General features: G+C 36.6%; 5 protein-coding genes across 5 annotated transcripts; 4 read left to right on the top strand and 1 right to left on the bottom strand.

Moving 5' to 3' along the window:
* LOC18767922 lies at positions 1061-9425 on the top strand. The gene is made up of 10 exons (XM_020570783.1): positions 1061-1565; positions 1794-1860; positions 2904-3157; positions 3824-4430; positions 5141-5797; positions 6413-6853; positions 7423-7617; positions 8081-8140; positions 8659-8721; positions 8803-9425. Exons 1-10 carry the CDS (start codon positions 1534-1536, stop codon positions 8884-8886), a joined length of 2460 nt encoding a protein of 819 aa, XP_020426372.1. The 5' UTR covers positions 1061-1533; the 3' UTR covers positions 8887-9425.
* LOC18768522 (peamaclein-like) lies at positions 10491-11409 on the top strand. The gene is made up of 2 exons (XM_007200736.2): positions 10491-10689; positions 10826-11409. The coding sequence occupies exons 1-2, from the start codon at positions 10599-10601 to the stop codon at positions 11008-11010; spliced, it is 276 nt and encodes a 91-aa protein (XP_007200798.1). The 5' UTR covers positions 10491-10598; the 3' UTR covers positions 11011-11409.
* On the top strand, positions 13894-14909 carry LOC109950776 (peamaclein-like). The gene is made up of 2 exons (XM_020570893.1): positions 13894-13988; positions 14475-14909. Exons 1-2 carry the CDS (start codon positions 13895-13897, stop codon positions 14648-14650), a joined length of 270 nt encoding a protein of 89 aa, XP_020426482.1. The 5' UTR covers position 13894; the 3' UTR covers positions 14651-14909.
* LOC18768742 (thioredoxin domain-containing protein 9 homolog) lies at positions 15992-18126 on the top strand. The gene is made up of 4 exons (XM_007200449.2): positions 15992-16282; positions 16372-16647; positions 17426-17584; positions 17670-18126. Exons 1-4 carry the CDS (start codon positions 16046-16048, stop codon positions 17838-17840), a joined length of 843 nt encoding a protein of 280 aa, XP_007200511.2. The 5' UTR covers positions 15992-16045; the 3' UTR covers positions 17841-18126.
* On the bottom strand, positions 19205-22725 carry LOC18768200 (pumilio homolog 12). Its single transcript, XM_020553551.1, has 5 exons — positions 21509-22725; positions 21150-21312; positions 20783-20946; positions 19934-20192; positions 19205-19321 (listed from the first exon to the last, which is right to left on the bottom strand). Exons 1-5 carry the CDS (start codon positions 22723-22725, stop codon positions 19205-19207), a joined length of 1920 nt encoding a protein of 639 aa, XP_020409140.1.

Raw genomic sequence — 23031 nt, 5'->3', positions numbered from 1 at the left:
AGGGTTTAAATACCATATAAAGTCAACATCCCTTAGCGAAGGTTTGATTAAGATTCAAACTTTTTGGTCCTTAGGACTAGAGACAAACATTTTTCCATGTTAAAAAACAAAATAATGATAAAACTAAACTTTTTTCCAGCAAAAAAACCTAAACTGGGTCAATTGAGTTGCTTGGGAGGCAAGCTTATCCGCAAAAAGAGAAAACTGGTCAATTGAGTTCCTTGGGGGCCAAGCTTATTGCTTGTTTGGGCTTAATTGAAGCCCAAAAGGGTCTTAGACTCAATGGAAAGGCTATAATGAGGGGTTGTGAGAGGGGTTCAATCCCACATTCCAACAAGAAAGAGAAAATCTTTAACTTAAACATTTTTAATGAATAAATAGTTGGATTGAACCCCTCATTCAACCCCCTCACCAAAATCCCCCTCATTATAGAAGCTCCCCAGCCTCAAATAATTTCTCATTTATATGCAGTTTATTTAGGATCTTTCTCTGGTATGTTCGTGTACTAACATGTAACTCAATTCTTGCAAGTATTGTTCATTAATAAAATATGGTATGTCAATGAGATCTAGCCCAGTAAAAAAAGGGCTTTGGCTTGCAGACCAGAGATCTTATATTCGAATCCCCTTCCTTCTTTTTTGGTAGTCACCCCTCTAGGTTATCCTTTCATTATTTTATTTTACTTTCTTAAAAAAGGTTGATAACTCTCAAGTTAACTAACCCACGTTTAAATAAATAAATAGAAACCCACGATTAATTTGTTACAGTTAGAAAGGGTAAGTTATAAGCTACAAAATGTGAATTTTTAATGTAAATGATTATGCTGAGGTGGAATGATTAAACTTTATTAGCTTAATAAAATGGATAGAATTCTTTTAAATGGATATAAATGCATTAATACTAAATGCAGAGGTTTGGAATCTCCCATATAGAGGGGTGAAAGTTATAAGGACTAACTTGGAATCAACTCCAATCCAATCCAAGTTAGGCCGCCACCAAACAAGGCCTGTGAGTCCCACCTTATGAACGAGACTTGTAAGACACAATATGTTGGACTGTTATTTAATTTTTTTGGACGATTATTTAATAAGTGAATCATTCTAAATTGAGGTCCTAGGTTCGATTCCTCCCTCCCACAATATTGTTTGTGTCAATTTTTTTTTTTTTGTTGTTGCTGAGAAACATGAATCATTCTAAATGGGTTAATTGGGTTTTTTTTGGCGTTGGGTTGAGCTTGAAGTTTGAGCCCTACATATGGGTTCGAGATTACGAGCCATGGCCATTGGCATGTTCAAAAAGCAGATGGGCCTTGTCTATCAAAAGCTGAACAAAGCCCTTGTTTTTTTTTTGGTCAGGAAGAAGCTGAACAAAGCCTGGAGGTTCTACTATGGCCACTTGCCGCTCCAATTCTTCAACACCCATATCACTCTCTGAAACGCACCTGTACATTTATTACATACTATATCAGAACCAATATTTGTATGAAGGATCAGAAATCCTTTTGTGGTCGGTAACTGTGAAGGCTCAGTCTCCATGGCAATCGACATCCGAACATTGGAAGAGAGGTCAGCATCTTTAATTCGGAATTTTTCTTATTTTTTCATTTCTTTGTCAACCATAGTATGAAGTTTTGGATGTTATTGTAGTTTAGTAGTTTTAAGTTTTATCTGTCGTTTGTTCTATGGTGGAGATGTGAGCTCCTGAATTACAATTGCTGGACTTGTTAATGTTGTAATTTTCCTTGTTAATGTCAATGTTTTTCTCAGTAAATGTTTGAATTTTTTGTGTTCTAGGTACATTAGTTCTTGCAGGAGGCACCATGTCCTACCCAATCCTGCAATTCTGGCTGTTCTCTTCAAGGTCAGTGATGATTATTGTCCCGGTTTTTCTTTTTAGTGATGAATTTATTCATTGTGTTTAAAGTTTAATTCTTTTAATCCATTTGTTAAGGAAATTCTGATTGAAAGTAGTTGCTTTATTGGACTAGGAATTTTTGTCTTCATTAAAATGAATATTGTATTATTAGATGGGTAAAAAAACACGAGCATGTATGTTTAAATTGAGCATAGCACAACACGGCGGGGATGATGCTTGTCGAATTAGTTGACCCATAAAGCATGCCATGGGTATAAAAGGGGATGATAGGCACGAGTTTGTTCCAGGCTTGACTTATTTAGCATTTTTCTTTTTGGAAGAAACATCTGCAGTGGTCAACTTCACTGTTGTTTAAGCCAACAACTTTCGGGGGTTGGGGTAATTGGATTGTTTTTTTGGCTTCCTTTTAATTTCAGATGTTAATAATAGATCAAATGATCATTTGTTGAGGATGTTGTTACACAGTTCTTAATAAAACAACTCAATTATGCGCTCCTTGCTAGCTGCTGGTATGTGGTCGACTAAAATAAGCTTTATAATAAAATCAACTAAGGAAAAAAATTGCCCTCATGGACGTGTGTTGAAGCATCAAGCTCTACCATCAGGACATCGGTATAAACATGCTCTTGCTATGTCTAAGCTTGGAACAATTGCGCATGACAGACATGAGACAACTATTTATAGCTCTGTAAAATTTAGGGATGGGGATTTGTTAGAGTACAAAGTAATACTTGGCCCCACATCCTTATTATGTTATTGAGAAAAATGGTAAACTAAATCCTGGTGTGAAGTCATAGATACTGAGTTCAAGTCATGCAACTTGCTCTCTTGTAGTTTAATCTGTTAAATTTAATTCAGTTGAATGGTAATAATCAAAATTACTTGCATTTTTTAGCAAATGCAAATTCATAATGTGTCATGGTCAAATTCATAATGTGTCATTTACTCCAAATTCGTTAGTAGTGGAGGTCTATAATAGTTATAGTACTATTCTTAGTCTGATTCCTAACTTTCTTTTTATCACTCAGGCCAAGATTAAAAAAACTTGCCATGAGCTATGTAGCTTGGAGATTTCATTGGACCACCTTAAGGAGACTGATTTCCCGCCACTTCTTGATTTATGTATAGACCTTGATGCATCTGAGATCGAAGCAGTTGACATACACAATGAATCATTGTATGCTTTGGATGGAAATTATGCTTTGTTGTTGATGCACGCTATCAATCAAAAGCTTCGAGTTGTCGATCTCCATGATTTGTCATTTGGAAAGGATTTCTTGAGGTATATAGTGGAATTTTGTTGTAATTTGCTTTGTGTTGATTGTTTCATTCTATTACATAATATATCCCGTATAACACTCACTTCCATAGCAATAGTTGAATAAGAGGACTAACATGCACGAGGCAATGCCAAGGGATTATTTATTTTACATGTGTTTTTTGTTGTTGCTTTTTTCCCATCCTATTACAATACTGGGAAGACCACATTCACCACATATTAGGCAGTTAGTAGGTGACATATAAGCTATCTATAATTTGTACCATCTTGCAGTCATTGTGTTTGATCAGTTCCATTGGTGTTGTCTTGTCAATCAAAATTTGAGCGGCTAGGAAGTTCACAGGAATTTGTAAATTGGCATTCATTGTAAAACTGAAATCATATTATCAAAGATCTGCAATGAAGAATCTGCTTAAATTTGGAAATGTCAATATGTAGTTGTTTTGGACCTGGTTTCTCTTCTTCCTTACTTTGCTCAGTATTCCTTTATAACGAATTTTCTGTTATTGTAATTAGTAATTACCTTTTGTATTGCCTTCTTTCTGTGTACTGAATTGTGCCAACTCATGTCTTTTATAATTTGTTTTGTGTAGATGGATGTATATGTTTAAACCAAGATGAAATCCTATATAAATGACTTGCTGTCACTAATTCAAGTTTTATCCGTAGGGATCTTTCTCAGAGAGGTTTAACATGCCAAGTTTTAACCTTAAGGTCTTCGCATTTTCGGAAGCTCAACATGATGGGGGAGTTCATGCGGATACACACCCTTAACCTTGATTTTAGTTCTTCACTCACTAGTTTTCAGGAGGATTGTTTTACTTGCATGCCCAATCTTATGTGCCTCTCTCTCTGCGATACAAGAATTTCAAATCTCTGGACAACCTTTGCTGCACTTTCCAAACTCCCTTCTTTGGTTGAACTTCGATTTCAGAATTGGTCGTGTTGCAATGATGTTGGGTCTTATTCTGCATCATCTAGTGGGAAATCGGATGACAAAACTGATTCCAATCAGCCAAATAGTGTTGATTATGGTGGACGATTATCCGTTAATGTCGGGGATGTAACAAATCAGAACTCAAGCACCGAACAGGGGCTCAGGAATTTGTTTTTAATTAATAATGTGGTTATAAATGATGATGTACAAGGCATGGCTGAGGATTCATCAGATGATAGTGACTTAGATTTTTCTAATCCCCTGCAAGAACATGGTTCTGTGGAGCTATTATCAAATGTTTTCGCCGGGGGGAATAGACAGGTCAATCCACCAAATGAGGTAATGGCATTGACCTTTGCATTTTATTATGCTTGAGTGACTAAGTAGGAAATGTTTAAGTAGATTTGCGACTATGACAGTGAAGGGATTTTCATGCAGAAATTATAGCAAATGATTAATTTTTTTGCATGATTAAGTTAATGAAATAGGATTTGGTAAATTATAATATTTTTTAAGTGATAAGGTATAATGTTTGTTTTTCTTCTATAAACAGTTATCATCAACAACACTATTAGCAGCCAACTACCTCCATTCCAAATCCTATTGAAATTTGGTTGACGACCTAGTACATAATTATAATACATTTATAGTTCTGTGCAACAATAAGCTTGAAATACACTGTATGCCCATTCTCTAACAGCAAGCTTTTGGGGTCAATGGTTGCCTGACATGGTATCAGCGTATCAGACCTCTATGGCTTTGAGACCTCCACCTCCCACTCCCCTTTTCTTTATAATTTGCAAGGTGCATTGTGGGACTGCACCTTTATATTTCTCTTTGTCTGCCTGTCCACGTGCAAGATGGGGTTGCACTTGAGGGGTAGTATTACCTTGATATGCATTGTTGGTCCATTGCTTAATAACTTAAGCTTTTGATGTCCAATATATATATTTTTTCTATCATATAATATTGTAATTTTTGTAATCATCATTATCCTCCAATCCTCCCTCTTATATTCATAACAATCAAATTTCTACTCTGTTTGGCAGGCGTCTTTTGATAACCTACAGAATCAAAACGAAGCAGAGCCCTTTGAAGGTGTCTTTACAAAGCATATTGGAGATGTTACATTGACATATATTTCTTATCATGCTTCGCCAATATGTTTCGAGAAACATTATAGAGAGTACATGATAGCCTCATTACCTCATTTGAGACTTTTAGATAACTTGCCTATTAGAAAGATTGATCAGGAAAGGGCTATGATTAAATTCTCAGAGTATTTTGAAAATCTACCTTATCGGAGAAAGCATAAAGAGAATGTTGTTCATATGTTACAGAAGCGTGAAATTAGAGCAAGCCAAACTCATGCGCAAAGTCATGGGCAAAAAACATCAAATCTCTATGGGAAGTCTCAATACTTCTATACCAGGTCTCTCTGTGCTGCAAAAATGGGATCTTCTGCTTGGCCTTTCTTGCATCCGCTTTCTGTTTCAGGCAGTAACTTGGGAGGTGAAAGTAGGAGCTTTCGTCCTAGGCAGTTTGAGTATCATCCATCTGACTCTAGCCTAATGGTCTTTGGAACATTAGATGGTGAAGTAATTGTAGTCAACCATGAAAATGGAAAAATTGTTAGTTACATCCCATCGCTAGGAGCAATGAATAGTGTGCTGGGACTCTGTTGGCTCAAGAAGTATCCCTCTAAGGTATGCAATTACTGCATGGAATGTAGTTATATTCAAGTCATGGCCTATTATTCTTATGTGTATATAGTTAACAGTTAAATTTTTTTCCTTGGGAAATTGTTGCACCTACCAATCCCAGAATGCTGCACATTCTTTTATTGTTTTGTTTTTCTCTCATCATATGCAGTTCTGTCGAGCATAAAATTGTTCAAAGTACAGATACATGGCGTTCAATAGCTAGTAACAGCATGCATTTGACAACTGAAGGGAGTATGTAACATTTGAGTTGTCATTATGGTACTTGATGGGCAATGCATACCACCACAGGATGGGTCGAAGATGGCTCTTAAGTTCAAGGACGACCTGATTTTATTGTCACCATTCAATATTATGTTGCTAATGTCTTTTATTTTGGAATTAAGTTGCTAATGTATGCTTGGAAGGGCTTCTTAGGTGTGGGAAACCTTTGTGCATTTGATAAATTGAAAAACTTTATCAATAGTCAAATAATTGTTAAATGATTGTTATTGTCATAGACTCATAGTACTGTATCAATTTGTAAAGATTAGACATCTATCTCTCTCTTTATTTCAAAAATTCTAATTCATACTTGTTTTTTTCCCCGTTGAATGTCAGCTAATAGCTGGCTCGGATAATGGTTCATTGAAATTATACGATATCCATCAAATGCAATCAACTATAGCAGGAATATACAGTGGTGCCGGTTCTGTGACCTTTGACGATTTTGACCAATTGACTTCTGTTCATGTTAACTTCACGGATGAACTATTTCTTGCTAGTGGATACTCGAGAGATGTTGCTTTGTATGACATAAGTAGTGGAAGACGCTTGCAGGTGTTTACTGATATGCATCAGGAGCATATTAATGTAGTAAAGTTTGCAAACCATTCCCCATCTCTTTTTGCCACTTCTTCATTTGATCAGGATGTCAAGATGTGGGATCTAAGACAGAAACCAATACGGCCTTGCTATACCTCTTCAAGCTCTAGGGGTAATGTGATGGTTTGCTTTTCTCCAGATGATCACTATCTTCTTGTGTCAGCTGTTGACAATGAGGTAATTTCTGGATTAGTTTATATTATAGTATATAATTGAGCTGTCCATGTGTTCTCATGTGCCCCCAAATTCTTCTTGTGGATTAGTTAGAATAGCAGCATATTTTTATTTTTATTTTTATTTTCCTATAGAGTTAATAGTTTTAGTTGTGCTCTTTATTTAAATAGTATTATTATATTATTATGATGCCTATTCCAAAAGGAGATCAGCTGATTTTGGTGGTAGACTTAATATTAGGATTTCACTCGTGATTTAGTCCACCAAGGCCTCTTATATAATGATGGCTGCCATAGGTTTTGGTGCACTCCATCAGGCAACTTGTATATTGTTGGCTATGTTGGAGGCAGTTACTGTTCGTAACCTTAGGCTTTTGTGTTAGGATAGGAGAAGATATATTTGGATGGAGGAGGTTGATGTAGTCTGTAGATAGGGTTTGTTCTGTAAGATTTATTTATCATCTTGGTATATTTTGTGCAATGATATTTTTGTTATGATACATAATGAAGCTTTACTTGCTGTCCTTCAAGACATTTTAGCATACTCTGAGATTAACTCGTTGATGATGTCAGGTTAGACAACTTCTGGCAGTTGATGGGAGACTTCACTTGAATTTTGAGATAGCCTCTACAGGAAGCTCTCAGAATTACACTCGATCCTATTACATGAATGGAAGGGATTACATCATCAGTGGAAGTTGTGACGAGCATGTAGTTCGCATATGTTGTGCTCAAACAGGGAGGCGCCTGAGGGATATATCTTTGGAGGTACAGCTTTCTGTTTAGATGTTTTATGCCTAAAAAGTACCGCCAAACAGTGGTTTCCTTGTCAGATATATGTTTAACGTGCCACCTAGTGGATAGGATTACTTTCTTTCTATGTGTGATGCCAAACTCTACTCTTGTTGAGGAGCTTCACGTTGTATTTGAGTGAAGTTACAAGTTGTCATCATCATTGTCAGTAATAAGTTTTAGGAGTCCATGTAGTAAGCAATGTGGCACATCTTTAGATTCTAAAAGAAGATACAGACAAAAATAGGAGATGAAAGAAACCAGAAATACAGTGAAAGGTAGTGCTTTAACTTGAGATTCCTGAAAGGGAAAAAGGAATTAAATCTGAAATAAGTATGGGAAAGGATGAAAAAAAGTCTGTTTATCTACATCTACTAATTGTGAATGTGTACTAGTTATTTTGTGGACAATAATGAGACAATTTTCTGTTCATATGCAGGGAGGAGGAGGATCTAGGAGTTCTATGTTTGTTCAATCTTTAAGGGGAGATCCTTTCAGAGTGAGTTTCATTCTACTTATCCACTCTTTTGGTCAATCAAGTACTAGTAGAATTATACACATTCACTACTATGGTTAGAAGAGAGTGGGTTATTTCCTTAAAAAGTAACCCCCACAACACGTCAATTTTGTTGTTGTGTTATTTCACTTTATTTACTTGTACACGTATATAAATGTTTCATGAATTCTATATAACTTTATTTGTATGTTGTAACTAATCTTCCAATAACCAATAAATTATTGAAGAATCCTATATATGCTCAGCTTAGTTTGTACTGTAATCTTGCTTGGCTTTTTAAATTCATGCCACAATGATTAATGGGAAACTTAAGAAGCACACTGTCACATGTCTGCTCACCTTACAAGAGCCCTGTAGCAGTGTGCATGACACAAACTTGATTTGTCCAAGTATTCAAGTGGTGCCAAGGATTAATGGTACCTCCTTTATTAATTTAAACATATTATGGTACCTCCTTTATTAATTTAAACATATTTTCTCACAATTTTCCTTGCACCCAGGAATTCAACATGAGTATCTTGGCAGCCTATATGCGTCCACGCTCGAGGTCTGAAATTTTCAAGGTAGGACGCATGCTTCTGGAGTTTTGTTGTTAAAAATGTCATCATGTGAGACACTAAAGTTTTCTGGCTGTAACATTGCAGGTCAATATGCTAGCATCTAGTGACTATGCCAAGGAACACCTTGATGGTCAGCAAGCTTTCCCAACCAATAGTATGGGAGGTTGACGTTTGTACCTTATTTGTAACCTGGGCGAGTGTCTGCAAAGATACAAAAAGGCGAACATCTCCACCAGCAGTTGGGTCCAACAGCCGAGATCAGTAAGTAGGTCTAACGCCAATCCATTTTACCCCATCTGCTCTTCGTATGCTCTCCCTTGCAGGGTTTCAGACCCACTTACTGACCCGATTTGGATTAACTGAACCTGCGCATATCTCAACTGTGTTGGATGAGATCCTGTAGTTGGTACAGATGATTCTTTGTGAATGCCTACCTACTTGGGTTCAGCTAAAGAAACAGTCCATTTGCTTTGATCTAGTATAGGTACATGTAATATGCCATGAAATGTGCTAGCCTTAGCTGGTTAATGGATTGGAGGGTAGTTAGTAGTTGAAGATGGTAGGGAGGGTTTGTTAGTTGTCAGCTGTAAAGTGGCATGGGTGGTTCTCTTTGTAAAAATAAACCAATTATCAGTTGTAACAGAGGCATTTCAATCTATTAAAAATTCTACAGAAGGCATCAGGCTTCCGTGGGTAAGACCATTTAACCTGTCTGACTTGGGCTTCCACAGCTTGACTTAACCCGCAAGATCCTTGCAAAGGAGGACTTTTTGTTATTTTTGTAAATAATCTGCTATGTCTTAGACCTCTGGCATTGTCTTCTTGTAATGTACTCTCTAGGGGTGATGAAGTTGGAGTTATTCTTGTTTTTCTGGGGATGGATGCAGGCATCCAGCTCATTAATACATGGCTTGTCGTTCTGCTTGGTCAATTCATTGTGTGTATGGATGTCTGCACACATGAGCGGATATACATAAGCCTAAATGTATTGACGGTTGAGAAATACCTACTCGCAAATGGATAGTAACTATTGATGTATTGTGAACCCTAAATGCATTAACGATTGAGAACCGTCCACTCGTGTGCTGGCCGCTATGCCTATCCAAACCCTAATTATAATCTCAGCCAGATAACCATTTGATTACGTAGGTTTTTTTTAATGTGTTTTGCGTTTGTAGGGACTCCTCACTTTGGCACATACGGCCAACACGAGGAATCTACTAGCAACTTTCACAAATGCAGAAACCGTGTTACACACTTACCTAAACCATGGCTCACGGTCTCACCGACTCACTAAATTATGTGCCAAAAGATCCAACAATCCAGCTGTGAGTACCTTTGCCACATTTATTTTTATTTAATGACCACAACTGCCGACGTACTAAAGATATTTTGAAGTTTTTTTAAAAATTTATTTTTATATAAACGATATTAAGAAGAGGGTAATTAAATTTGTGATGATCTCAAATATAAAAAGATAAATATTCTTATTCACTTAAACTATAAGTCCTTTACATATATTTTAAAGTTGAAAAAAAAAAGAAAATACATATATAAGTTGAAAAATAAAAAGAAAATATTAGGTAAACTAAAGAAGAAAAAAAGGTGGGATATAAATGTGTTATATATAAGAAAATTAGATTATTTACACTATATTCTAGACTTTTCATTTTGATAAATAAAAGATGACTTGGCCTCTGTCCTTGACAATGACAATGAGGGCATCCAAAGTTCCCAAGTCCACTTCTCTCACTATTAATACCGTATCATACCAAGGCTTGAGCTCTCACACTCCCCCAAGTACACTGCTCAACTGTGACATTTCCTTAGTTCATAACACTGGGCAAAACCAAAACCAAAACCAAAAACAGAAGCAGAAAATGAAGTTCTACTTTCCACTTCTTCTTCTTCTCTGTTTTCTTCTTCTTGGCTCCTCTTTGATGGATCCAGCAATGGCTCAAGCTAAATCAAGTAAGCAAAGCAACATCTTTTGATCTACTACATTGTTCTTTTTTTTCTTTCTTTTTGTTTGATAATTAACCATGCTAATTATTTTGCCTGACAATTTTGATGAACTTGGTATAAAATGAAAAATGTTAATTTGCAGAATATTGCAGTGACAAGTGCTCAACGAGGTGTGCAGTAGCAGGAGTTCAAGATCGATGCATCAAGTATTGTGGGATATGCTGCGAAGAGTGCAAGTGTGTTCCTTCTGGGACTTATGGCAACAAGCATGAGTGCCCTTGCTACAGAGACAAGAAGAACAAGAAGGGCAAGCCCAAGTGCCCTTGAACTCAACATCATCAACTATTTCAGAGAGAGAGAGAGAGAGAGAGAGAGAGAGAGAGAGAGAGATTTGGTTTGAGTGTGAGTGTTAATCTGGTGGTGTTAGTGTTGTAGAAAGTCAGTTTAAAAAATCTATGGTGAGTGTTCTAGTGAGAGAGAGTTGTGGGCTCTGCTTAGCAAGAGTTGGTTGTTGATCATCCTTTGTGTCTTGATGGGTCTGGTAATAGTTTATGTGTGATCGTGATGATTAATGTCCAATGGCCGTTGGATTTGCATAAAATGAATTATATTAGTAGTTATGCCTACTTTTAGTATATGCCTTGAATAAGTTTGATTATTCATATAAATCTTGAATAAGTGTGTAATTATATTGTAATTAATACATGATCAAACTTGCATGTTTTGTCATCCCAGATTCAACCTTGGACAAGTTGTCAATTGCCGATATATCAATGAAAGTTGGATACATGTGATATTGGGAGATGGGGATCTTTTACACACACTTCAAGATGTTGATGGGTAAGTTAAAGATCCTTTTCATTGAGCTAGACCCGTTAACATTCTCCCAAAGGTTAAACAAATTCATATTTTGATCCCAAAATTTAAAATCAAAGACTTTTTCTTGACAATAAAATCGAAGACAAGCAAAACAAGCCCAAAACATAAGACTCTGGCTAAACATGTGCTTAGCAATTAGTATATACGCTCATAGCGGCAGGGCGGTTGGTAGAAGAATCTTTTGGGATCTGAGCAAGTAACACAATTTAGAAAAAACCTTTGATGAGGCTCTATATTATTGGATGTGTGGTCATGTATATGTCACATCAGTATTTTAACAGAAAATTTAATGGAAATTGGCGATAGGGATCATTTTAATGTGCGGAGGATGATAACTTTAAGGACCATTAATGTCACAAAAAAAATTAAGGATGAAAGGCGAAAATTTCGTCAACCTCAAAGACCATTCGTGATAAAAATCCAAGAAAAATAAATCAATGTCGTCAAACTGCAAGGTGTCCTTCTGCCTATGCATGGCTGAAACAGTAATAGATGCCACACAAGAAGAACAAAAGCATCTGGATTTTAAAAATTGGACTGTGCATACACTATGAGCTATGCTGCTCTGCTACCCAATAACCTTTGATTAATGGCTTTGGCCCAGCCCAACCTCCCCAACCCAAGAAACAGCACAGCATGCATTGACAAATGAAAGGGAGTGTGTAGCATTTGAATGTTAATAGCTGGCTCGGATAATGGTTCATTGAAATTATACGAAATCCATCAAAAGCGATCATGTATAGAAGGAATACACAGTGGTGCCGCAAAGTACTATTAGTGTAGTAATTTAGAGTAAATGCTTCCTCCGAGAAGCTCATAAGTTCGAGTTCTAACATTCGTGTAGTGATGTTGGTTCTGTGACCTTTGACTAGTTTGACCAATTGACATCTGGTCATGTTAACTACACGGATGAACTATTTCTTGCTAGTGGATACTCGAGAGATGTTGCTTTGTATGACAAAAGTAGTGGAAGACGCTTGCTTGCAGGTGTTTACTGATATGTGCCCCAAAACTCTTCTTGTGGATTAGTTAGAATAGCATTATCTTTTTTTTTCCCCCTATAGAGTTAATAGTTTTAGTTCTCTTTATTATTATTATTATGTAATATAAACATATATTTTCTCACAATTTTCCTTGCACCCAGGAATTCAACATGAGTATCTCGGCAGCCTATATGCGTCCTCGCTCGAGGTCTGAAAGTTTCAAGGTAGGAGTCATGCTTCTGGAGTTATGTTATTAAAAAAAAAATGTCATAATGTGAGACGCTAAAGTTTTCTGGGTGCAACATTGCAGGTCAATATGATAGCATCTATTGACTATGCCAAGGAACACCTTGATGGTCAGCAATCTAAAGAATTTTACAGAAACACTACAACCCTGGCATTCCATTTAACCTGTCTGATTTTGGCTTCTTCAGCTTGAGTATTAACCTGCAAGATCCTTGCAAAGGAGGACCTTTTTGCCTTGTTTTTATAAATAATCTGCTTTGCTTTGTACTTATGGCATTTTGTCTTGTTTTACTGTACTTTTTTATGGATGATGAAGTTGGAGTTACTCTTCCTTATTTGTCTGGGGATGGATGAAGCAGACATCCAACTCCTCTTATTAAAACATGGCTTATCGTCCGGTTGTGTATTAATTGGTCAGGCAGGGAGCGGACGTTTATTAGCTGGCCATTGATGCATTGTGAGTTCTAAAGAAAAACCCCTAATTACAATCTCACTTAGATAACTATTTGATTATGTAGGTTTTTGAGTGTGTTTTGCGTTTGTAGTTGCACCTGAAAATACTCTACACACTTATAACACAAAGCTACTTGGCACATACGCCCAAAACGAGGTGCAGAAACCGTGTGTGGATGGACACACTTACCTGAACCATGGCTCAGTTTCACCGGCTCACTAAATTTGCCAATAGTTTCACTCCAGTTGTAAGTACCTTTGCCAACATTTATTCAATGACCACAACTGCCCACGTACTATATTGTCTAACAAATATACTAGATTTTTTAGGCATAGAAATTTTGAAGTTTTTATTACTTATATTATTATTTTTAAATATAATCGATATTAGAAAGAGCAAATTGAACATATGACCTTATATATATTTATGATCAATTCCATCAGTCTTCCTTTAAGGTTTAGTTGATCTTAAAATCTAATAGTCCAGTAAGGTAAATTTAACCCACCTTATTTTGAAATCTTGAGTATGTCCTTCACACTATTAATATCATACCATACCAAAGCTTGAGCTCTCACACTTTCTCAAGTAACCTGCTCAATTGTGACGTTTCCTTAGTTATTAACACTTTAGGCAAAAGCAAAAGCAGAAGATGAAGCTCCACTTTCCACTTCTTCTTCTTCTTCTCTGTTTTATTCTTCTTAGCTCCTCTTTGATGGATCCAGCCATGGCTCAAGCTAAATCAGGTAAGCAAATCCATACGTTTTGACCTTTACTTACTTTGCTGTACATTGTTTTTTTATTTTTCCTTTTTGCTGGATAATTAACCATGCTAATTAAACATGGAATAAAATAACAAATGTAAATGTGCACGAGATTGCTGTGACAATTGCTCAAAGACGTGTAAAGCAGAAGCAGTTCAAGATCCATGCATCAAGTATGAAGAGTGCAAGTGTGTGCCTTCTGGCACTTATGGCAACAAGCAGTGCCCTTGTTACTGTGAGAATGTGAAGGTAAAGAGTCCCATATTGGAAAGTTGAGAAACCTAGCAAGGACTTATAAGGAGTTGGGTTACTCCCCCCATTGCCAATTGGTTTTGGGGTGGAACCTCAACTTCCTTCAGTTACAAGAACAAGAAGGGCAAGCCCAAGTGTCATAGAACTGAACAATTATTCTGCCTGACAATTTGGATTAACATGGTAGAAAATGAAAATGTTAATTTTGTATTGCAGGATATTGCAGTGACGAGTGTTCAACGAGGTGTGCAGTAGCAGGAGTCCAAGATCGATGCATTGAGTATTGTGGGATATGCTCTGAAGAGTGCAAGTGTGTGCCTTCTGGGAATTATGGCAACAAGCATGAATGCCCTTGCAACAAGAACAAGAAGGGCAAGCACAAGTGCCCTTGAACTGAACAATTATTTTGCCTGACAATTTTGATTAACATGGTAGAAAATGAAATGCAGGATATTGTACAAGTGCTCAACGAGGTGTGCAGTAGAAGAAGTTCAAGATCGATGCATCAAGTACTGTGGGATATGCTCTGTCTGAAGAGTGCCTTCTCAACAAGCATGAATGCCCTTGCAACAAGAACATGAAGAATAAGATGGATTAATAATGCCCATTGCCAATATCTATACATTATTAATTATGTTATTATCTTCCTAGACTCACGATCATCTGGATTAATAATGTCTAGTGTTACCAATATCTTATTTTTATTTCAATGTAATTTTTATATGGAGATCAATTTTTAACATAAAGTTGACCTAAATAATCATATTCTAATAAAAATTCTAGAATAATTAAAATGGTTTTCTGGTTATGCTGTAAATGTAGTTCTCCATATTCTACTATATTAATACTAAGACTAAAGGTAGAATTTTATTTGATAAATGAGTATTTTATTTGTTCAATTCCTATATACGGAATTCTATATTTCTTGGTCATCAATTAGGAAGATTTGAAATAAACATAGTGGATGACACTCCAAAATTCTCCATTCATGCTAATGAATAACACTGTTAATACGCCACTAGTTGTTAATACTCAGAGCTAGCAATACCAGCAACAATTAAATTTTCTAATATTCATGACATAATTGAGAATACATCTTATGATTGTAAGGTTTGTATTAAGATCTACATTGGAATGAAAATAAGATATTGACACACTTAGGTCAAATATGTCGCACTTCACCACAAAGATGTCTAAGGCATTAACAATATAAATACTTTCATTATCACTTAAGTTATTATCAAGACTATAAATTGAATATAATATTTATTTTAAAACTACATCCAGGAGACTAGATGAATTGTATTTTTTATACTTCTATTTTTAATTGTTCAACAAATTTTAAATAGAAGTATAAAAATAACTAGACACCATGTCTAGAAAATGGAACTGCAAAAAGGCCAACTTAAGGGACTATGTGAGCATAACTCAGAAATTCCCTGACAGACATTCAATTATTGTTATGACAAATATCAAACATGGGCGAGTGCTCAAACAAAATATGATCATTAGTTTAGCAAGATAATAACATAATTATAATAGTTTTTCCCTGTTTTAGACAAGGTAACTTATTAGACAAGTAAGAATTAGAACAACAAATAAAACAAATTCTGAGTCTAAAACATTAACACTATAAATACTTTCATTATCAGTTAAGTTATCATCCAGATTATAAGTTATCATCAAGATTATAAGGTGCTAAACTAAGCTCTGATACCAAATTCGAAGGAGTCCTCATTCTAAAAGAATAAAAGAAGAAAATTACCAAAAAAAAACAAATATGAAATATGAAAAAAAAGGGTAGGGAATACAAATTGACTCAAAGGCCCAAGTTCAATTTCAGACCCAAAGCACCAAAACGCGACGTTTTGATATTAGCATCCTCCAATACGGTCCAGAACAAAAGGAAAAATAGGCCCGCCCTCTTTTCCCCCTCTCTCCCTCTGAAATCCCATTTTTCATCTGAACGAAAGCTTCTGCAAAATCTATTCAATTCAACAATGGAGAACCGAGCGGTCCAAGAGGTAGCTCTCTTTCTCTCTCTAGCTCTTTTGTGGCGTATGTACATTTATGTTTATTAAAAAGAATTGAACTTTGCAATGGTTGATTGTAGATATTGGAGAAGCAATTGCTGACAGTAGCGAAGGCGGTGGAGGACAAGCTTGATGAGGAAATCTCAGCCCTAGATCGAGTGGATGATGACGATCTGGAGGCGCTCAGAGAGCGGAGGCTTCAGCAGATGAAGAAGATGGCGGAAAAGCGCAGCCGTTGGATCTCCCTCGGCCATGGCGAGTACACCGAGATCCCCGCCGAGAAGGACTTCTTCTCCGCCGTCAAGGCCAGTGACCGCGTCGTCTGCCACTTTTACCGCGAAAATTGGCCCTGCAAGGTATATTTTACATTTTTTGTTTATTTCCACTATTTACATTTTTTGTTTAAGATATGGTTTTGGGAGGCGTGTTTGGGTGTAATTGTTTAACTTGTGGGGTTTACTGAGTTAAACTGTAAAACTTAGCATATGGACATTCCAACCTATTTGGATTTTTCATTAGGGGAGAGGGGAAGTAATTTAGGTGTTGTGCTTCATAATTGGTAAAGTTGGTGTTGGTTTAGAGAGGGAAGGATTCAATTTTAGTGACTCTTTTAAGGTACACAGTAGATAATAATCAAATCATTGATCATTGATAATGGATTTGCAGATTAATTGAGTTTCGAACTGTTTTTACATCTCTTCTTTCTTTTTTATTTCAAAACCTGGCATTTATTGTTCCCTGACTTGTTTTTGGAATCCCTTTTCTATTTGGGGTTTGTTGATTGGAAGCTAAAAGCTATAGAAATTGTTCACAAATTTGTGAATGTTTTTGATATCAAGAAGTGTTAATTATATCTTAGATGCATGCTGTTGAGGAGAGGTAGAGGTCATTGATGTCAAGGTATTACTGCTAAAATGTTTATGGGGCTTGCATGGGGACTTTGAGTAGGTACCTGTTATGAGTTGCTTATTCACGAACTGTTTGACCCCCCCACCTAGAAGCATTGGGGGATTTTAAACAATCGGTTCTGGCTGTTGGAACTATTCAGTAAATTTCCCAGGTTCAATTTAATAACTACATTCAAGCTAACTCAACAGTTAGGACAAGTAATCCATATTTACAGTTCATTTGTAGGTGGTGGACAAGCACTTGAGTATATTGGCGAAGCAACACATGGAGACACGTTTTGTGAAGATCAATGCTGAGAAAAGTCCATTCTTAGCAGAGAAGCTGAAGATCGTTGTTCTTCCAACCATTGCCCTTATTAAGAATGCCAAAGTGGATGATTATGTGGTATGTTATAAGAAGGACATGCACACACACCATAGGCAAAATTGATAATTTTCTTTTTAACACCCAATGTCCTCTTGTGCAACAGGTCGGATTCGATGAGCTTGGGGGGAAAGACGACTTCAGCACAGAAGAACTGGAGGAGAGGTTGGCTAAAGCCCAAGTCATCTTCTTTGAGGGTGAATCATCTCTAAAGTCTAGTGCAAAAACCAGGAGTGTCCGGCAAAGCAGCAATGCGGACTCATCGGATTCAGAGTGAAACTTTAGCCATCTATTTTTTTTTTCTTGTTATTGGAAAGTGGAGCTGTTCATCCTTCGCCATTTATGAACTCACAACTTCACCGGCTTCCGTGGAATGGCCTAGTTTATGCTTCATTTGAAGTTCAGATGTATTACTTACTGCCTCTGTTTGTATGATATTCTTGAGATCATATTCTAGATGGTTTTGCATTAGTGTTGATGCTTGTATTAGAAAGAGCAAACAAAGGTTCTGTGAGCTACGGCAAAATATTAATTCCCCATTAGTTGGTAAAATTTTGAAATCATCTTATGGCTTCCCTAGTAATGTTTTGTTTGGTTCTGCTATTTGGGGTTCTGAATTTTGTTTCTCACAGAATTTAAAAAAAAAAAATGGTTTCAAGAAAAATTTGAGAACCCTTTTCCTAATTGTTTGCAAAAAGGATAAGAATGGAAGCAGAACGAGGATAAATCTGGATAATTATTACCCATCAACAATTCTGGATAATCTACTCTTCTTTATATTTATCTTTTAAGATTAGTCTTTTTATTAGAAATTCAAAGGATTATCATCTTAAACCTAGTCTTAATCCCACCCAGCGAAGGGAAGTTTCTTGTCATCAATAACAAAGGTCATGTGTTCAAATTCATCTCCCATAATGTTACTTGTAAAAAAGAGTAAAAAAGAATAATTTGATTTAGTTGATAGTCAAGTACAAAGGGATTTAGTTTTTTAAATTGTGCAAAAATTCCCAATGATTTTTTTTTACGGAGTTACAATGCACGAATTTTATTGGAAGCTAAGCTCAAAGTAATTCTCTAGCTAGAAAACGTAAAAGTACGAATTTTATTGGAAGCTCAAAGTAATTCTCTAACTAGAAAACGTAAAAGTAAATGTTAATGACAATCGCTCACGTGACATCAATAATTGACGGATATTCAGATATGTATCATTCTAATAAAAAACTTTAAAACTGACTGAAAAGATTTTTAAAAAATCAAAATCTTCAAAAACAACATAGATTATATTATAAATAAATCCGAACCCTATGACACAATAACTAGCAACATTGGGAAGCCCCATAATCTACAAACATCCACTCAATGGCTTGTGCAGTGCATCAAACACTTCAAACATGCCATCACAGAGCAGATTAACTCTTTTCCTGCGCTAAACTTCCCTACCACAAGGGGCCTAAAAAGCCAACATACAAGCAATGTACCTAGAAACAACAACAAAAGTCACTCCTAAATTTAAACTGTAGCTTAATTAGCAAACCACAACAAGATTGCTACTACTGTGTTTTGCCTAGCAACAACATCTAAAGACAGAGAGAGGATAGATAATAATGCAACATAGATCAGGAATAGTTTTACATGTTTTTTTTAGCAACGATTCCTGTGTCCTCTGGTTTTGTCAAGCACCCTCTTTCCATAGAGATGGCTGTGAAGATAAGGGTAATGGCTCCGAACGAGTTGCACAAGAGCATTATGAGCAGCTCCCTGCTTTGGCACAAGGAACAAAAAATTAGGTTTTGACATATGCAATAGAGCTAAGGGCAGATGGGTTTAGATCTTGGAAATTTGAACAAATTTTAGAATCTCCAGGATTCAGTTTGGTCACAGAATAAAGTTCGAAATTTGTACCAAAGTAGTATGTTATGTGTGTCCAAATATCAACAAAGGAGGTTCAAGAAACCAAAGAATTTTGCTACATTACATATGTCATAAGACTACCAATCTGAAATCACATGTTCAAATCACGACTCTCAGCCGTTGATGCATGTGGGTCTACATTGCATTATTAGTTACGAGTCACTCACATGCCCACATGTGGCAACAGCTTAAAGTCACCAATCAATACGCATGCGTGGGCAATTATTACTATATATCATAGATTGAATCGATAGTCAAACAATAATATATGTATCAAATTGTCTGACAAAAGAACATTTCTCGACATATATATCATATTGCTACTATAGTTGATTGTCTTGATTATATGATTACGTGGGAACTTATTTCTTAATAGGTTTGATGAGTATTGCCCTAATCAATACTAACAAGAAGTGAACAGTTTCAATGCAGCACAAGCATTTTGCGGGATGATCTTACCTTGGATACTCCCAGAGCAGACTGAGCAACATAATTCCCATAAGGATCTTGAAGAAGAGTCAGTAAATTGGGACTATTAATCATCTCGTTAATAATCCTATTGACATGTTCTTCTCCAGCCTCTTTCAAGCTTTTCTCAATCACGTTGCTGCCATACTTATTCATGGAGAGATTAACAAAACTCCCTCTCAGCTGTGCTAGTATATCTGCTGTTACACGAGGTATCTTCAATCCAATTATGTACTGGACAACATAGTTCCTGGTGGTTAATCAAAATAATAAAAAAAATATTAGAGACACGTTTCATCATCATAACACCCGTTAAAACAAGAATCCAAGTCAAATGAAATAGTATGCTTCCCATCTCTTCTCAATTTCATATGATTAATCCTTAATATAATACAGTTTAACAATGAAAAATCGCTCTCAATTTCATATGATGAATTGACAGTCTGACAATATAATACATCATACTATTTGGAAAATCCTTAATATATATAAGCAAGGATTTCCTCTAGAAGTTGGTTCCTCTACAAAAATAAGGAAGTGATTTTACAACTCATACAATTTATCTGTCCGTCTTGGACATTTCTCCAACAAAACATTTACCAGAAGATGATTGCATCTTACCTTAAAGACTCCAATTGAAGAGAGAATCTAACGTGTCACCGACGTATATTTCTTTGTATCTACAACAATCATCACCTCATCGCATAATGAGCGTTGTAGATACAAACAAAGAAATCTATATTTCCGGTTGTAGGTAAGATTCTTTCCCAATTGAGGGGTGTGTGTCTGTGGTACAAGTAATTTTACAATCTGGAAAACAGGTAGAGGTAAAGGACAAACCCGTAGGGATCTTCAGATAGGACTCGAGCATGTTCAGTTATGTCAGCCACAAGACGCTCCTTTGCCTCTGTATAAGCATAATGAACGCTGCTTTGCACTAAGCAGCACCCAAATTTGTCCTTTGCTAGGGCAAGGCAGTTCTCTAACACCAGTTCCAGGATGCCCTGTGGGAGGTAGATTTGGTTTAAAAGATAAAATTAAGATCACCAAAAATTAACAAAATTCATTTTTCCAAAGCCAATGTGTGTGCACTAAACACATGCACGCATGCACGCCTTCATCTTCCACACATAAACCAAAACCATTGAGAAGTAAAAGCAATCACACACAGTAAGCTACATGACAAAAATAGTGAAAAGATGACTACCTTGGTGGATTCAGGAGAGAAATGTTTCAAGCAAACTTGAATCACATAATAACCAGGCTGAGTCTTGCTGAGGGGAATTGTGATGCGCTTCAGAAGTCGCATGAACGAGGACTGCTGCTCTCGGGTCTCAACTCTCTCTAGCAATTTCTGCATTGCTCGACTTCTGCAACATCAAACACTTCTAAACAATCAAAAATTTGTCCAATTTTCGTTTCCCAAAAAGTAAATATATTGTAGGAGTTTATAGCTTCAGTGGTAAAGTACTTTACAACAAAATTTAAGATTTTGACTTTTGTCCTCACCCTCTTTTGAATAAAATAAATGAAACAAAAAAAAGTAGAAAATCATATCATCTGTACCCGTGCTGATCAGCGCAAATGTCCTTGAGTTTTTTCTCATCACTCATCACACAGTCAAGCATTTTGGACTGTCCTTCTTTGTTGGTTGCTTCAACAAGTTTCTGGATGAACTCGTTGCCGAATTGATCAACCATCAAGTCACGCAAATCTGCGTCCATAACCTCCTTAAAAATCATCTCAACTTCCTCTGGTTTGCCCTCCTCGACCTTCTTCTGCAAAAAACGACACCCCACATGATCCTTGGCCACCAAAGCAATTTTGCCCCTTAATTCTTCCAGGGATAGATTGAAAGCAGTTGGATGCTGCTGCCGTAGGGAGCCATTAGAAAACCTTGATCCATCTTTAGCCACTGAATTACTAGTCATCACTTGGCCCCTTTGTTCCAATGAAGATGATGAGTAACTAGGACTCAAACGCTGTCGCCCAGATCCATTAGCATACCTTGATCCCCTGCTACTAATTACACCATTACGAACAGGATTATTAGGCCTCATTGGATTATATCCATAACCAAATTGATCAGAAGTAATACTCCCGACCCGACTCGCTCCTGTATAGGTAGATCCCACATCTGTTAGAGGAAAATTTGCCCTATGGGGGAGAGCATGATTACTAGTAGTAACATGATTGGCAACTGGTGATCCATGAAGCCTCATGTACTGATCCATTTCGGCCATTAACAAAATATACTGATTTTTCAACCTCTCCAAATATTCCTCCTCCTCTCGGATATAATGAGAAGATTGGTATTGAGCAGTAAATCCATTACCTCCTGAGGAGCTGTTTACTCTTGGATTCAATGTGGCACCACCGGACTGATGATGATTCGATATGCTTAGCCGATTCAAGGCTGCTGTCAGCTGATGGTGTTGGGCCTGATCGGCAAAATCAGTACCGTTGATGTTGAGATTATTGGTACATGATAAGTTTGGGAGACTATTGGCAGGGAAAAAAAGATGATCATTCGGATTGGTATTCTGTGAGGGAGTAAGGTTTTGGTAGGGATTGTTTGGCAACATGGCGTTTTGAAAAACAATTGGGTTCCCCGAAGTAGGATCCCAATAGATATGATGGTTTTCGGAAGCCGATTCGCGACGGAGGTGGTTTTCGGGTAAGGTATAGGAAGAAGGAACAATAGGGTTGCTATTGTTTGATGCTGCTGTAGTATTAAACCACTGATATTGAAGCCCAACCTCTTCCCCTCCCTGCCTCTCCATTTATGTTATTGTTATAATTGAAACCGATCAAAACTAGAAAACAGAAGAAATAGAGAGAGAACGGGATGAAGGGTTTTGCAAAAGGGATTAGCTGGGTTTAGAAATCTCTTTGAATTAAGTAACACCAACTCTAACCTGTATAGTTTGCACAATGGGGAACATATATATATATATGACTAGGGTTTTTGTGCTAAAAGTTTTGGGTTTTTTTTTTTACCCATATAGAGAAATCCAAATTAATATAAGACATTAAAAGATTTAAGGATAATAAAAGGGAAGTGTTTGAGTAATATGAGGAATGTTTCT

This window comes from Prunus persica, chromosome G8 (genome assembly GCF_000346465.2).
Source record: "Prunus persica cultivar Lovell chromosome G8, Prunus_persica_NCBIv2, whole genome shotgun sequence".
NCBI lineage: Eukaryota > Viridiplantae > Streptophyta > Magnoliopsida > Rosales > Rosaceae > Prunus > Prunus persica.
The sequence above is the reverse complement of the archived record's forward strand: the minus strand, read 5'-3'. Positions and strand labels throughout refer to the sequence as shown.

Coding starts and splice junctions, on each gene's coding strand:
- LOC109950776 (XM_020570893.1), top strand. CDS start 13,895: ATGAAGCTCCACTTTCCACTTCTTCTTCTTCTTCTCTGTTTTATTCTT. Junction 13,989..14,474: donor CATGGCTCAAGCTAAATCAG/GTAAGCAAATCC, acceptor TTTGTATTGCAG/GATATTGCAGTGACGAGTGT.
- LOC18768522 (XM_007200736.2), top strand. CDS start 10,599: ATGAAGTTCTACTTTCCACTTCTTCTTCTTCTCTGTTTTCTTCTTCTT. Junction 10,690..10,825: donor AATGGCTCAAGCTAAATCAA/GTAAGCAAAGCA, acceptor GTTAATTTGCAG/AATATTGCAGTGACAAGTGC.
- LOC18768742 (XM_007200449.2), top strand. CDS start 16,046: ATGAAAAAAAAGGGTAGGGAATACAAATTGACTCAAAGGCCCAAGTTC. Junction 16,648..17,425: donor GCGAAAATTGGCCCTGCAAG/GTATATTTTACA, acceptor GTTCATTTGTAG/GTGGTGGACAAGCACTTGAG. Junction 17,585..17,669: donor CCAAAGTGGATGATTATGTG/GTATGTTATAAG, acceptor CTTGTGCAACAG/GTCGGATTCGATGAGCTTGG.
- LOC18767922 (XM_020570783.1), top strand. CDS start 1,534: ATGGCAATCGACATCCGAACATTGGAAGAGAG. Junction 1,566..1,793: donor ATCCGAACATTGGAAGAGAG/GTCAGCATCTTT, acceptor TTTGTGTTCTAG/GTACATTAGTTCTTGCAGGA. Junction 6,854..7,422: donor TGTCAGCTGTTGACAATGAG/GTAATTTCTGGA, acceptor TGATGATGTCAG/GTTAGACAACTTCTGGCAGT.
- LOC18768200 (XM_020553551.1), bottom strand. CDS start 22,725: ATGGAGAGGCAGGGAGGGGAAGAGGTTGGGCTTCAATATCAGTGGTTT. Junction 20,947..21,149: donor TCTCTCCTGAATCCACCAAG/GTAGTCATCTTT, acceptor TACCTCCCACAG/GGCATCCTGGAACTGGTGTT. Junction 20,193..20,782: donor CTATCTGAAGATCCCTACGG/GTTTGTCCTTTA, acceptor ATTAACCACCAG/GAACTATGTTGTCCAGTACA.